This window comes from Vespula vulgaris, chromosome 11 (assembly GCF_905475345.1).
Source record: "Vespula vulgaris chromosome 11, iyVesVulg1.1, whole genome shotgun sequence".
Classification (NCBI taxonomy): domain Eukaryota; kingdom Metazoa; phylum Arthropoda; class Insecta; order Hymenoptera; family Vespidae; genus Vespula; species Vespula vulgaris.
In genome coordinates, this window is record NC_066596.1 from 4,699,093 (window position 1) to 4,713,008 (window position 13,916).

The following is a 13,916-nucleotide window of genomic DNA, read 5'->3' on the forward strand; positions in this document are numbered from 1 at the left end:
CTTAAATAAAGTTGAGTATATATTGTCACTGTTAATTAAGTTAACATGTTCTAGATTTTTCAATAGAGATAAAGATGTTAATCTTTACAATAGTTGATATCGTTAACAACGTAAAATAATAAAGCAACACACAGAAAACGGTTTTCACGTTCGAATGCGATCAAACTCTACTTTCTATGTTCATCCGTCGCGCGAGAATGACCATGGGAGAAAGTCTTTAAGCGGAAGCATTTGGAACTAGTATCGCACTATCCATATAATAATCAATGTGCGGATCTTTATTGCGAAAGATACTTTCTATCGTGCTCACAAAGTATTCACAACACAACGATTCCTCGAACATTCCAATTGTAAATTTGCTGAATTACCTTTGAAATAAAATCATGTATTCCTCGAAATGTAGCAAACTTTATTCATAAAATTTTAATTCGAAAAATATTGAAGAAACATTTCGATTGAAAACATTTATTTGACGATAAAACAAAGTGAAATCGGTTCCCATTTCATAAAACTTTAATGATCCAATTCAAATTCAACCTACTAAAACATCCATCTAAAGCTTTTATGAAATCAACTTTTTTGACTTCAACTAAATAACAAAATGTTTCTCCTGACCCTTGAGTTCCACGACAGCCAGACCACCTGACATCCCTACGTCTCCCATCATCCATCGAAGTCAGTAATAAACACCATCAGCATCATTCAAGCTTGATCCACGCCTGTGTTCACCCCTGAAACGAAAAATCTCTCTAAGGTGCGTACAGGTGGCTTCACAGGATTTAACCAAGAACCTTTTGAAAACAGTCAGGGAAAGACGGGCATAGACAGCAAAAAGAAACGGTCAAGGAAGACAAGGCAGAAAGATAGAGAAAGGCGAAGGGTCGCGAAGTTAGAATTCACCAAGCATTATCCGTCTATGTGATCCTCACTTAGCTCGCCATTGACAAACGTAACAATATGGGCATTTACCATGGAGAAACATAATTGAATAAGGGCAGAGGGGATGCCAAGGGAAGGCTACAGTGTTCCCTCTCTCTTTCTGTTTTCCCTTTATTCCCCCACGCTCTTCCACGGACCGCTCTTACCGTCCCCTCTTTCAGCCTTAGTTAGGTCCTTTCTAGGCTCGCCTTTTTATTCTCCCCACCACAGCGGCCCGTCTTGCCTTCTCAGGGTACCTGAACCCAGGGCCCCAACGCTCTTACGGTCTGTTGAGGGAGAGTGTGCGTGTGTATGTGTATGCGTGAGTATGTGTGCGTGTGTGTGTGTGTATGTGTATGTGTGTGAGAGAGAGAGAGAAACAGAGAGAGAGAGAGAGAGAGAGAAAGAGAGAGAGAGAGAGAGAGAGGGGCCCAAAGCATCGTCAGACCAGTCAGTTGGGTTCTGACTTCGGTCGGAACTGGTTCGTTCCTTCTTCGTTTCTTTCCTTCCTTCTCTCTCGCAATCTTTGTTCGCGACACTCTTGGATATATCACGAACACGAACTCCTTTTTTTCAAGATACTCGCGTCCTTCCATCTCTGTTCCTTTAGTTATTTAACTCCGTTTATCTTCTTTCTCGGTACCTATATTTCACAGCCGTGAAATTCCTGAGGTTCTACGGTTAGCGTTAAAGACACTTACGGAACACAGTGTTTCACCTGTCGGTGCGATTATTTCGATACTTTTCTCTCTCTTTGTGTTTCTCGTCCAGTTTTTTGTGCCTTCCGTGTTCACGGATGGGAAGCGACGATAACGCGAGTGCCTTTGTTAAAACCTTTTCATCAGAACGGTGGAAATAAATTTACAAAGGGAAGTGTGTTAATGCGTGCTGGTTCTTAATTTGTGAATTTTGTTGGACGAAGAAATACTTTATTTGTGCGAGATAGTTCAAAGATCATGGAGGTTCACGCGCATCATTACAGCACCATAACCTCGCGGATGAATCAAATCAAATGTTTTCCCGGGGATAAAATCGTAAGAATCGTTTTTCTTTTCATGCTATTGAACATGTGCTATGCTGATCGTTTAGCGACGGCAAAGAACTATCGGCAAATTTCATGATACTTATTGTAGATTTCTCGTAAGAACTATGTTGTATTAAAACGGAGAAGCTTTTCTAATGTATATGGAACACATTGTTGATTTTGAGGAAGCAAAGATCCAAACTTTCATTACTTTTTTAAAAAACTACTTAGATGTAAGGCTTGGTTGAGAATGAATTATATTTTTCATGAAAAGTGAAATCGAGAGAAGATCCTCTTTATACGGAACAGAACTCGCGAGAGACGTGGCCGAAGGAGAATCGTTTCTAGTGGACCTTTTTCCGCACAAATCGTCGTTTTGTTTCGTTAGGCTCGACCGGTTTCAGAGATAAGGCTCCCGCGGGCCTCGTGAGCGTTCAACAAAACGCTCTCAAGAACGTGCGTCTCGCACAACAAACGCTATATTTGACACATTGTTGCAAGATTAATATACCATTTTACTAAAATTCGTTAATGTGATATAAAATCGAAATAAAAATTGCTAAAAGTGAAAGTTGAAAATCGCTTGTCGCGTATTCTAAAACCCAATTATCCCGATCACAGCAATTGATATAACTAAAAGTTCAATTAAGAATTTGTTTTAACACGATATTTCAGTCGGATTACGAGGAAAGATAAATCGGTAAAGATACATTTATAAAACAACTAATAAATCGGAACTCACCTGAACAGTTTCTATTTCTCTTTTCTTTTCTTAAATTCTCTAACTCTCACCGTGCGCGCTTTTCTGTCGCGCAGGGCAAAGTTTCCGCAACGGTGCCATGAGATCTTATGTTTATGCAATTGTTCGTAGCTTTACTTAGTAGCGCCTCGTTTCGCCGTCTCGATAAAATCTCAACGACGAAAGAGGCTTAATTAAGTGCGCGGGATGGAACGAGTTACGTACAGGGACCACGAGCAGAAAGAGAAAGAGAGAGAGAGAGAGAGAGAGAGAGATCGAAAGAGTAGGATTGCGCGCGCGCGCGCGCGTTCACGAGAAAGAGAGAGAGAGGAAAACGTTGCATCACGGAAATTGACTTGGTGCTGGCGACAATAGTTTCTCAAGGCGCGTTACTCTCGACGACGGTACAAGAGGCATTCCAGGCTAATAAATTATTGCTTGAACCAACTTCGTGCTGCAAGGACATTTTTTGTCAGACGCGGTTACATTAATGCAAAGAAGGCACGCCTTGAACTTTCTCACGTTTTACTTACTAACCCACGCTAGACTTGTCCCGCGTGACGAGCTCTACAAATGTTTTTGCGAATCGATCAATTGCTATATTTCATGAATTTTATCATTTCCTCTTGAGAATACTTAGATTTTTAATGATTTTATGTTACGAAAAAAGATAGAATGTAATCAGGCATGATTCGAATAAAGTAATTATTCAGACTTGTAAAAACATCATTTTTATTCTGTATAGTTTCGTAATAATCATCTTGATACACGAACGTTGATTGTATTCCTTAGCGATACAATCTCGTTTAATCACGTATTGTGCTCGTGCGCAGGTGCCATGATGGTTCCAGTTTGTCGTGCACACACGTAAAAAAAAGAACATGGTTGACCAATTTAGAAAGAGGAAAGTATCGTCTTAACCAAAGCGCGCGGAGTACCACTGCGTAGTTGGACACGAGAAGAATGGGAAACCATCCGTTAGCCTTCCTCCTTCCCTCCGCCCCGCAGTGGTGCTCATTCTGATAGTTCCACGATTCCTCCCAAATTTCGGAAATGTTGTGACTTTGGCGATCGATGCAAAACGTGCATCGTAATTTTGCAGATGTACAAATTTCACGGAATACCTTAAAAACTTAAGAACCTTGTCTTAAAATGGACATTGTGCATGTAGCAATTAAATTTCGTTTCTTATTACTAGATCAAGCTCCATTAATATTGTCTTAATAACTTTCGAATTTACATGACCGCAGCGAAGTAATGCGAAATTTCTTCTGCAGCAAGAAGGCGGTCCAAGTGCACCAACGAGCACTCAGTTATGCGCGGGTTGTGGCGGTCAGATAGTCGAAAGATGGCTGTTACTCGCGATGGATCGCTATTGGCATAATGGCTGTTTGAAGTGCACATACTGTAATGCGGCTCTAGCGGAAATCGGCCACTCGTGCTACACCAGAAGCGGCATGATCCTCTGCAAGAACGACTACAGAAGGTAAGCGATCGATATTTTATTTTTTAATACAAAAAGAATAACGTATTCATTATCACGAATCAAAAAACTGAACATAACCTATAATACAGATCGATAAGTCGAAATACTTGAGAAATATGTTTCAAAGAATAATCGACATTGAATCGAGATTATAAACGATCTCTAAACACAAGGGATAACATTAAGAAAACAATATCGAATATCAAGAATGAGGGCCTTATGATAAACGTTTGCCGACGAACGGTGCACGGAATGCAATGTAGCAATAAGATTACAGATAAAACCTGTGGCTCGATATCGAACTTACAAGACGAAAAAATTACTGGATCGACTGAACGAACGATGGGAGGAACGAAAAAAAAAAGAGAGAGAGAAAAAAAAAGCAAAGAAAAATGAAGAGAGGCAGGAGTATAGATAATGCGTACCGTGTTAATTAAGATAAAGTATTAATTACGATAAAAGTCGTGCGACGAGACAGAGATAGCGAGCTAGGTAATCGAACGGAGCGATATTTGAAGAGCGATAAGACAGAAGAGAAGGAATACATATCGATATTCGAGAACGATACGCGGAAATTAAAGAAAATGGATTATTCCGACGAATCGAAGTTAACCGTCGTCGTTTCGCTGAATCACGAGTACATATTTATTTTAGAAATAAAAAAAAAAAAGAAGCAAAAATACAAAACCGTTGATACAACACAGATATCGGATTTCCGTTCGACGAAGGAAAGGACTCTAAAATAAATTGAACAATTTTATATTTTCCGCATCTCGTTGAACATAAGAAATCCATCCAAAATGGCCGAATAGTAGCACATGCAGTAATGTAGCCCCGATAACGGTAACCTTAACCGTTTCTCCAAGAAGAATCTTTTTAACTCTAGAATAAATGTATCCGTTCGGTCGATAGAAAATTTAAAACGTCCAGAAACTGGCCGGGACGATGAATATGTACCTAATCCATGAGGACCGTTCCAAATTTAGAGAGATTCGAGGTCAGAGCGCAATTTAATGAGAAACAGACGTTGAACTTAGTCGGCACACGAAAATAGATTGACACAACCTGTCTTTTCTCTCTTTCTCTTTTACGAACATATACCTACTGTATTTGTGTGTCCGAGTGCGTGCTAGCACACGTAAGGTAATGAATACGTCTGATTTTTATTCGACGGCCGTTTCTTCGTGTCCGCGATTAAATATTGAATCTCGTGTGATCGATCGGACAGATATGCGATTTTCTAAGCAGATCGTTCTGTAAGTTCCACGACTCTCTCAACAATATGTATCGAATTTTTAAATATCGCTCCTTATATTCGGTGTTTGTTGCAGTCTTTCTTACTGCCCTTTTGTTTTCTCTCGCATCGATAACTTGAGTATTCAACGTTTTATTTCAATGTTTTCTCTTATTTTTAAGAGACATTGTTGGAGACTACAATGAATATATATATATATATATATATATATATATATATATTCGAACATCTATTTGTCTGCATATTCCCGTACGAATAAGCACGAACTGGTGCCAATATGGCGTAATGCAACGTTCCTCGGAAGAACAACCAGTCTCTTGCTTTCTCTCTCTTGCTGTGGCCGCGTCGAGCACACGTGTCACGTCAGCAGACGTATTTACCGTCCCAGGTATTCGTATTTACCGCGGATCAGAATATGGGGACTGTAAAAATGGCCGGTCACATATGTTTCCTTTCAGAACACAGATGTTGCAACTGCAATTAGTATTTAAAATTTTTTCTCGAATTCAAAGATCGACCATAAATGTAAAATTAAGATGGCCTAATTCAACATTAATAAATACGATTTTCATCTTAATTAAAGAATTCATTATCAAGCTTTAATATCACGCTTCGTTTTTTTTTTTGTTCGGACGAAATTATATATTTTTTAAATCTCATGTTGTACCACTTCTAAAAAGAAAACTATAAAATTTAGTAGATCATAGACTTTAATAAATAGACATCAGATAAGTACACGCCTGCTAATTTTAAACATTTCTCGAGTCTACCAAAATAGTTTCACGACTCTTTCATAAGTTGTCTATATTCGACCGGCATATACATTCTCGTTACGACTCTCGGCGTCGTGCACGTACGTCCTAATCTGTTGGTATAGTGGAACGATTTGGTCTAACGTAGTATCAATATTTGATCATGGAACATCTCCAGACGTCCATCCAGCTGATGTTCATGAGTACATCGCTTCGATAAATCGAATTTCGACCGACAACAATATAATGATTCGTAGTCTTTCATCGAAGATAGTTGCTTTGCAATCGTGACGGAAATTGCACTTTCCCATTTATATTAATATAACTCGAGTTATCCTCAATGATAATGATTCAAATGAAATAATGTAAACTACAATAAAATATTCGTATCTTTACTTAAACAGAAAAAGGCATTACAGTCCGAAAATCGATATTTACAAAAAGAACTTGACGTTCAAGAATGGAAAACTTATTTAGATGAAAATCGAAGGAACCTGGACGGCGGATACAAACATACATAAACAGACGAGAAAGTCAAACATGTTGCGGAAATTGCAACTCCTTGATGAAAATCAAGATAAAGAGGACAAAAAAATAGAGCCTCGAATTTCGTAGCTCTAAAGACGGTAGAGCACCGTTGGACGTGATGCGGTGTTGACGAGGTATCGAAATCGGGCCTCGCAGAGGAATAAGAAGAAGACAAAGAAAGAGAGAGAGAGAAAGAGAAAAAGAGTACTACGAGGAAATGTGTGTACGCGCGAGAGATGGATAGGGTGGACGAATAAAGAGAAGCGTTCGCAAAGTGGGAGAAAAAAAGATCGGAGAATTTGAAAAAGAGGATAAAACGAAGAAATAGAGAACAGTCGATCGGTGAGAGAAGAAGATAGAGATGGATGGTAAAAGAAGGAGAGAAACAGAGGGAGAGAGAGAAGAAGACGAAGAAGAGAAGGTAGAAAACGTGAAGGATGGTGAATGGGGTGAGGAGAGCGAAGGGGGTGTAGCGTCGGCGGTTCGTTTCTTTTGGATTCAAGGAATGTTTCAATCAGTTTGATTGAAGGGCTGAGCCACGGCAAGAGGGTAAACTCGATTTACAGGCGTGTAGTAGGGGGTGGCTGCGCCAGGAGTAAGGGGAAGGGTGGACCACCGCGTGCGGAGAGGATGCGCCGTATAGGAAGAGAGAGGGAGCAAGAGAGAGATAAAGAGAGAGAGAGAGAGAGAGAGAGAGAGAGAGAGAGATATCTGGAAGGGGTTGGTGACTGTGTGTGGTGGACCAGGGTGAGGTGCAGGGATGGTACCACAATCACCGAGATGCGTCCAATCATCCCCACCCTCTTCACGTCCACCCCCTCCTGCCGTGCTTCTCGCACGGAGTGAGCCTGAGAGAGCAGCGCCATCGGGTTTCGGATGAAAGAGTGAGTGTGAAGGGGGAGAGAGAGAGAAAGAGAGAGAGAGATAGAGAGAGAAGGTCGAAGGGATTGACGGTGGATTTCGGAGCGAGGAGAGCGGCCAATCATCGCCCGGCTTTCCGCTGGAGCGACGTCGTCGTTGTGCTGGTTTGGCCTAGATGTGCAATCAGACCGTTTCAGCTTCCTCTCTCTCTCTCTCTATTTCTCTATCTATCTCTCTTGCTCTCTCTCTTGGTTACCATACCCTCTAGCATTCTCCCCGTCGCGTCGCGTCGTCCTCCTTCAGCTTCTGGCCGAATACCAAATTCCAGCAATTTGGTAGGTGGGTACTTTGTTGAATCAACATGATTGGGCTTGACGGAGCGCGGCGACAGGGTGCGTCTCTTCTAACGCTTATATCTAGTTCTCTCTCTCTCTCTTTCTCTCTCTTATACTCTCCTTCCATAGTTGTTGTCGTTGTCGTAGAAATCTCGTGTGCACACGCGCGCACACGACCGGTCGGAAGACATCGTGAAGTTCTTCGCACGAATTCGTAACCCTTTCGAATGTGAAGGAAGAAAGACGCAGAGCAAGAGAGAGAGAGAGAGAGAGAGAGAGAGAGAGAGAGAGACAAAGCAGGAAGAGTAGAGTATGAGGGAAAGATATTCGCTGTAATCCCATTAACTAAAGTATTAGAACGACGTAAATCTTCGCCCACATCGTTGAGTTCAATGAAACACTTAAACATTACAACTAAGAATAACTTCTTTGTTCGATGATCTTTCTGACGAATGTTGATTGACGAGTGATCGCATCGATATATATCTATCTCAACGTCAATCTTAATTCTTCTTTCCATTCGATTAAAGTCTATCGGATTTATTTTATATTCAAATTGTAGAGTTAAGTTCTGCGCATCGAATAATCTACAGTAAAGTATTTTTCCGAAGATGCAACAAAATCACGATGTCCTCTCGTTAATTTGTATCGCATTCGGTAGTGATCGTTAAAGGCGCTGAAATACAAAGATTATATTGCGGTTTTGCAAGAGAATGGGTAGCCATAAATCATTCTTGACACTGACAAAACGATAGCCGGCACAGAAACAAAAAATTAATGCTTACGAAAGAAGGAGATGGACGTCGTTGTATGGGCCGTCCAATAATCGATGCTTTTTAAACGGACGAAAATCGTTTCATGTCTATGGACATTGGAAAAAAGAAAAGGAAACATCATGTTATCGTGAAGATGAACTTATCTAATTAGATTTCAATGTTATTTTATTTTAATTAACTGTTATTTTATTATATTATATTATCGATTACTCATGTGAATCCGATTGAAATGTGCCACTATGTGGATCGAAATGTACGCCGCTTTTTAATCCTATTTACTCTATGTAAAATTCTTTTAATGTATCAATTCTTTTCAATCCCACGTTTGTGAATGTTTTGCGTATTTTATATAACCAATCGCCAGCGATGCGATTCAAAGCAATGCCAGAAACAAGAAAGAGACCATCGGTAGTCACCGTAGGGCAAATATCGATTCGTCAGCGCTCCATTACTCTTTTTACGACAGATAAGGGTAATTCGCGTCGCTTATCGCGCCATCTGATCGCATTCGTTAAATCGTGGTAGCACATGTTACGATTGTACCTGGTAAAACTGCGATTCTCCCTCTTTGTCTCTTTGTCTTTGCATCTTCATTTTTCTACGTAATGCGACTTTGTATCGCAAGTGAATATCTCCTCGTTGATCATGTCCATTTCTAGTTTCGCAAAATGTACGTTAGGAAGATTACAAACAGATACTATGACAGTTAGTCAATAAATATACAAATTTTTCAGTATTATCTATAATTTTTGATTATCTGATTAGTGTATTGTTTCATCGTTAAATGATATAGATTAGAAATAGAAAAATCTGAAATAATAATTATAATCAATATCATTGTCTCTTATCGTTATAAATATCTATTATCTCAAAATTTGAAGTACTAAAACTTATTTATTAGATATATCTCCGTTTCTTTACTCGATTATTTTTCTAAACACGCCAGATACAAGTTACCTACCTTCTTAAATCATCATCAACTAAGAAAGATTAAGTACTACTTCAATGCTCGTTAAATTTCAATTACATTCTTTCATCATCCCATTTACTGGATCAATTGATAAATCATCATGTTCAAACTACCTTCTTGATCAGACCTTTCGATTTTATTCGATTTAACAGACCTCTTGATACTACCTTTCATCTTCTCCATTCATCATTAATCCCTCGTTAGTGTCATGAGCACGACATATCGAAGTCCTCGAAGTCTTCTGAAAAAGACTTAATGAAATAAAATCAAAAAAATTTACTATTACGTTTTTGTCGCCAGAACATCGAATATTACTTCAGCAGTAACCTATGACTAAAGCAATAATGCAACGGACGAAGATTCCAACAAGATTTTCTTATACAGGATTCAAAACCAAAACAAGTCACCAAACTTGAGTCCAGATAACAACGTTGAGACTGTGACGTGCAAATGATCAAACCGAGCTACTTTTCGCGCCCTTATTAAGAAAAATATTTACAGCGGCGAACATAATAGAGCTCGGCACGCAATGATGAAGCGAGAAGAGTTTTCCGCGTTCGCTGGCCCAAGCGAACGGATCGATGTGGTAATAGTGCCTTATCACGAGCCTCGTGACAAGCAGTGTACAAAAGAAGACGAAGAAAAAGTTAAAGCGATAGCGACACATGAGAGAACGAGAGAGAAAGAGACAGACTCGATATTTTCAGGACTCGATTCAGCCCGCATCGCGTTCATGCTGAGGTGGTAGAGCAAGTGAAACAGAGAGAAAGAGAGAAAGAGGTGAGAGGGTGGACACGTACGCCAGTAGATGGTAGGTCGTCAAAGAAGGGCCAGGAGGGTCGGAGGGGGTGCCGAGAGAGCGATAAGGGGTTCATTAGAGGCAGTTTATTACTGCCTTTGAAGTCTCTCGCGTGTTGCTGTTAAGTCGCTCGATATCTCGTAATATCTCGCTCTAATCTCGCGAGGAGAAGTTAATTGCTGCTTCCACCCGTTCCTCATCCCCACCCTTACTAGCACCACCGGCACCGGCACACCACCTTCTCACCTCTAACCTATCTTCCATATCTGCCCTTTCCGCCCAACCACCTACTACGACCATCACAGTCTCTCTTGGTCATTAGAGAGTCCATACTGGACGCTTTCGCACGTGTCGCTCTTACAATTAGACGCTTAATTCAGGTCACCATCATTGGATAGGAGGGTAGATGATTGGGGGTTGAGCTGGTTCGTCTAGAGGGGCCAAGGAACGAAATTTTCAGTCTTGATCTTCCACCTTCGGAGCTGCCGTCGTTACTTCCGCTGGGAGAATTTCCTGTCCTTGGTCAGCACGTCCGACATCCCTTTCCTACTTTGTAATTTCTCTGCAAGACATATACGTTCCTCATATATGTATATATATATATATATATATATATATATATATATATATATATGTATGTATGTATGTATGTATCTATGTATGTATATATACGTATACGTCTGTGTCTCTCTGTGTATATATCGCTGGCTTCGCTGTCGGCTTCTAATTATTGTAATTCTACTATGTAATGAAGGAAAAGTTCGCCGAGTTTGCGCTTTTTGTGATAACCAACTCGCACATTAACGAGAGAAAACCTGAAAGAAAGAGTGGGACGAGTCGAATATTTAAACATTATCGCAGAAAACGTTAATTAGTGTCTTAATTGAAATTTTAGATATTTTCTCAGCAATGATGGAATTGAAGAATTTCATTGAATCGTTACAATAGCGAGTATTTTGTGAATTTTTTAGATTCCTCAAATATAAATTAGATGATCAGAGAAAAAACTTATAAAGAGATATCTTTCATATTCTTAAGTCCTGAATTCTTCTTGAATTTCAGATGATATTTTTAAAAATTAAAAGTACCGTATAACTAGCATAATTATATGAAAAATGTTCTACGAGATTAATTTATTATTTATGGAGACGTGAAATTTATTTTCATTTGCATTCTATTGTACAGTATCATTTATTTATTTCCAATTATCGAATAAAAGGAATCATGAGAAAATATATCTACGTTATATTTATTCGATCGATTATATTTTTCGGAAATATCAAAATCATTTATCAATAAATTGAATTTATTGTTGCGGTTAAACTATCGTAATATTTCAACATTTTTTGCTATACTCACATTTAACCGTTTTTATGTTTCTAATGATTCATTTAAATGAAGTTTCAATATGACATCGTAAAGAATATAAGTTTTTCCAATATTTTCGAGAAGTCGCAAATGAATAATAAAAAATTAATATGTTAAGAGGATACTACAATATGATTTCAATTGTCGACTACTGTCTGTTTTGTTTTGGTAATAAGTTAAGACGCTTTCGGTCTTTATTCGACTTCTTTCTTTTTGAAAACCAAATATACATATGTATATGCTTCATTCGTAGCAGGAAGTCTTTAATTCAGCACGAACCATCGGGCAAAGAAAAAGAGAGGAAGTCATGTACATATGTATAACGTATATATAATTTATTCTTTTGTTTTATACATGTTAAAATAAGTTCATTGATTCTTATATTGTATTACTAACATATGGTATTTATTATTTTCATTGTGTGCCTTCGTTTATAATTTTTAAATCAACATAATAGAGTTTTCGCGGGTTAGAGAGAAGATCGTCGTGCTGAATGCTAATGGCTTTCATTGACCCCATAGATATTAAACAACGACACGTTGAAAACGATTTGTGAAACTCGTCGACAAAGACACGCCTAGAAGTAAGTAAGTACATCACAGTCTTTGAGCCTCTCTCTTTATTTTTCTTTCTCGGCTCATAGCTTTACGTATCTCAAGGAAAAGGATATATGTCACGTTTGTCATCATGAGGATATTAGATGGTATTTATGTCGACAGTTCCTGCCGACAGATTCTCTTTGAAGTTAATAATAAACTGGAGCGTGCTCAAATGCGTTCTTAATATTTTCACGATCGCTCATGACGTTGCGATTTTATAAATTATAGCGAACCTTCTTTGCCGGAAAAGAGACAATCGTGGACACACATAAAATCATTATAAATTGCAGGAGATGTGCTCGTCGATATTATATTGTCTCGTTTCGTTAGCAAATCTCTTCAGCGCTCGCAAATAACATTTCGCATAATTAAACTCCGAACTGAAGTTAAGCGGCGCTACCATCATAGGGAACAGAACTTTGAGTGACGTTGGTTAATAACTGCATTAACGTTAAAATCGTAAGATGTAGAGAAATAGAAAGAGACAGATGGAGAGATAGACAGAGAGAGAGAGAGAGAAAAAGAGAGAGAGAGACAGCATAAGAGAGGTTGAGAACCTTAAAATGTCTTCCACCAATTAGCTCCTTCTCTTTCGTCTTCTTCTTCTTCTTCTTCTTCTCCTCTTCCTCCTCCTCTTCCTTCTCCTTGATTATATACACCAAAGAGATATAAACGTAGAATACACAAACGAGTGGAAAACTTATGTGTTTGGCTATGCAAACACACGCGATTCGCTCTCGTATACCGAGTTCCTGATTAATCGAGTCGCCTATATGCGTGCTTATCTAGTTGTGTAAATCTCTGCGTGTGTCTGTGACTCCTCTCTCTCTCTCTCTCTCCCTCTCTCTCTCTCTCTCTCTCTCTCTCCCTCTCTCTCTCTCTCTCTCTCTCTCTCTCTCTCTCTCTCTCTCTCTCTCTCTCTCTCTCTCTCTTTTACTCTCTTACTCTCCGTGGGAGCGAAACGCGTGTGCGTGTGTGTTCCAAGGTTCCAATCATTAAGGTACACAAATATAATTTATGCGTGGCCATGCTCTCGCACGTCCTCCAATAATAGAAACTTACGTCGGTCTTAATTGAAGCGCACATTTTGTTTGATCTAACGGTCATAGTAAACGAAAAAAAAGTGTTCGATTATGTTAAACGAGTATCGTGAAAAGGAAGATACAAAAGGATATGCGTATTTAGCCATAATTTCACAATGAGCTATTAACAATTTTGAATATATATTTTACATATATATGATGATATATCTATACAACAACGATAGATTGAGCATGATTTTGTATGAGAAATTATTTGAAAATGTCAGTACGTATATTAATTTTATTGTGCCGACGTTTATATAGAGAAAGAGATATGACCCTTATACAACTATCATAAAGAGTTCCAAATAGTCACGTTCAACGATTGTTACTTTTATTACCAAAGTTTTAGTAGTAAACGCAGTTGGAGATTTATCAAATTACCTGTCGAAAATTACATTTTCCACGCGTTATTTCGCTCTAT

The 13,916-nt window shown here is 38.9% G+C and overlaps 1 protein-coding gene across 2 annotated transcripts in view; it reads left to right on the forward strand.

Annotated features, from left to right (window-relative positions):
• Positions 1-13,916, forward strand: part of LOC127067677 (LIM/homeobox protein Lhx9) — an 86,840-nt gene that overhangs the window by 45,585 nt on the left and 27,339 nt on the right. For both annotated transcript variants that reach the window (XM_051002906.1, XM_051002908.1), the window contains exon 3: positions 3,959-4,167. In XM_051002906.1, the coding sequence (XP_050858863.1) occupies positions 3,959-4,167 (209 nt within the window). The remainder of the gene's footprint in view (positions 1-3,958; positions 4,168-13,916) is intronic.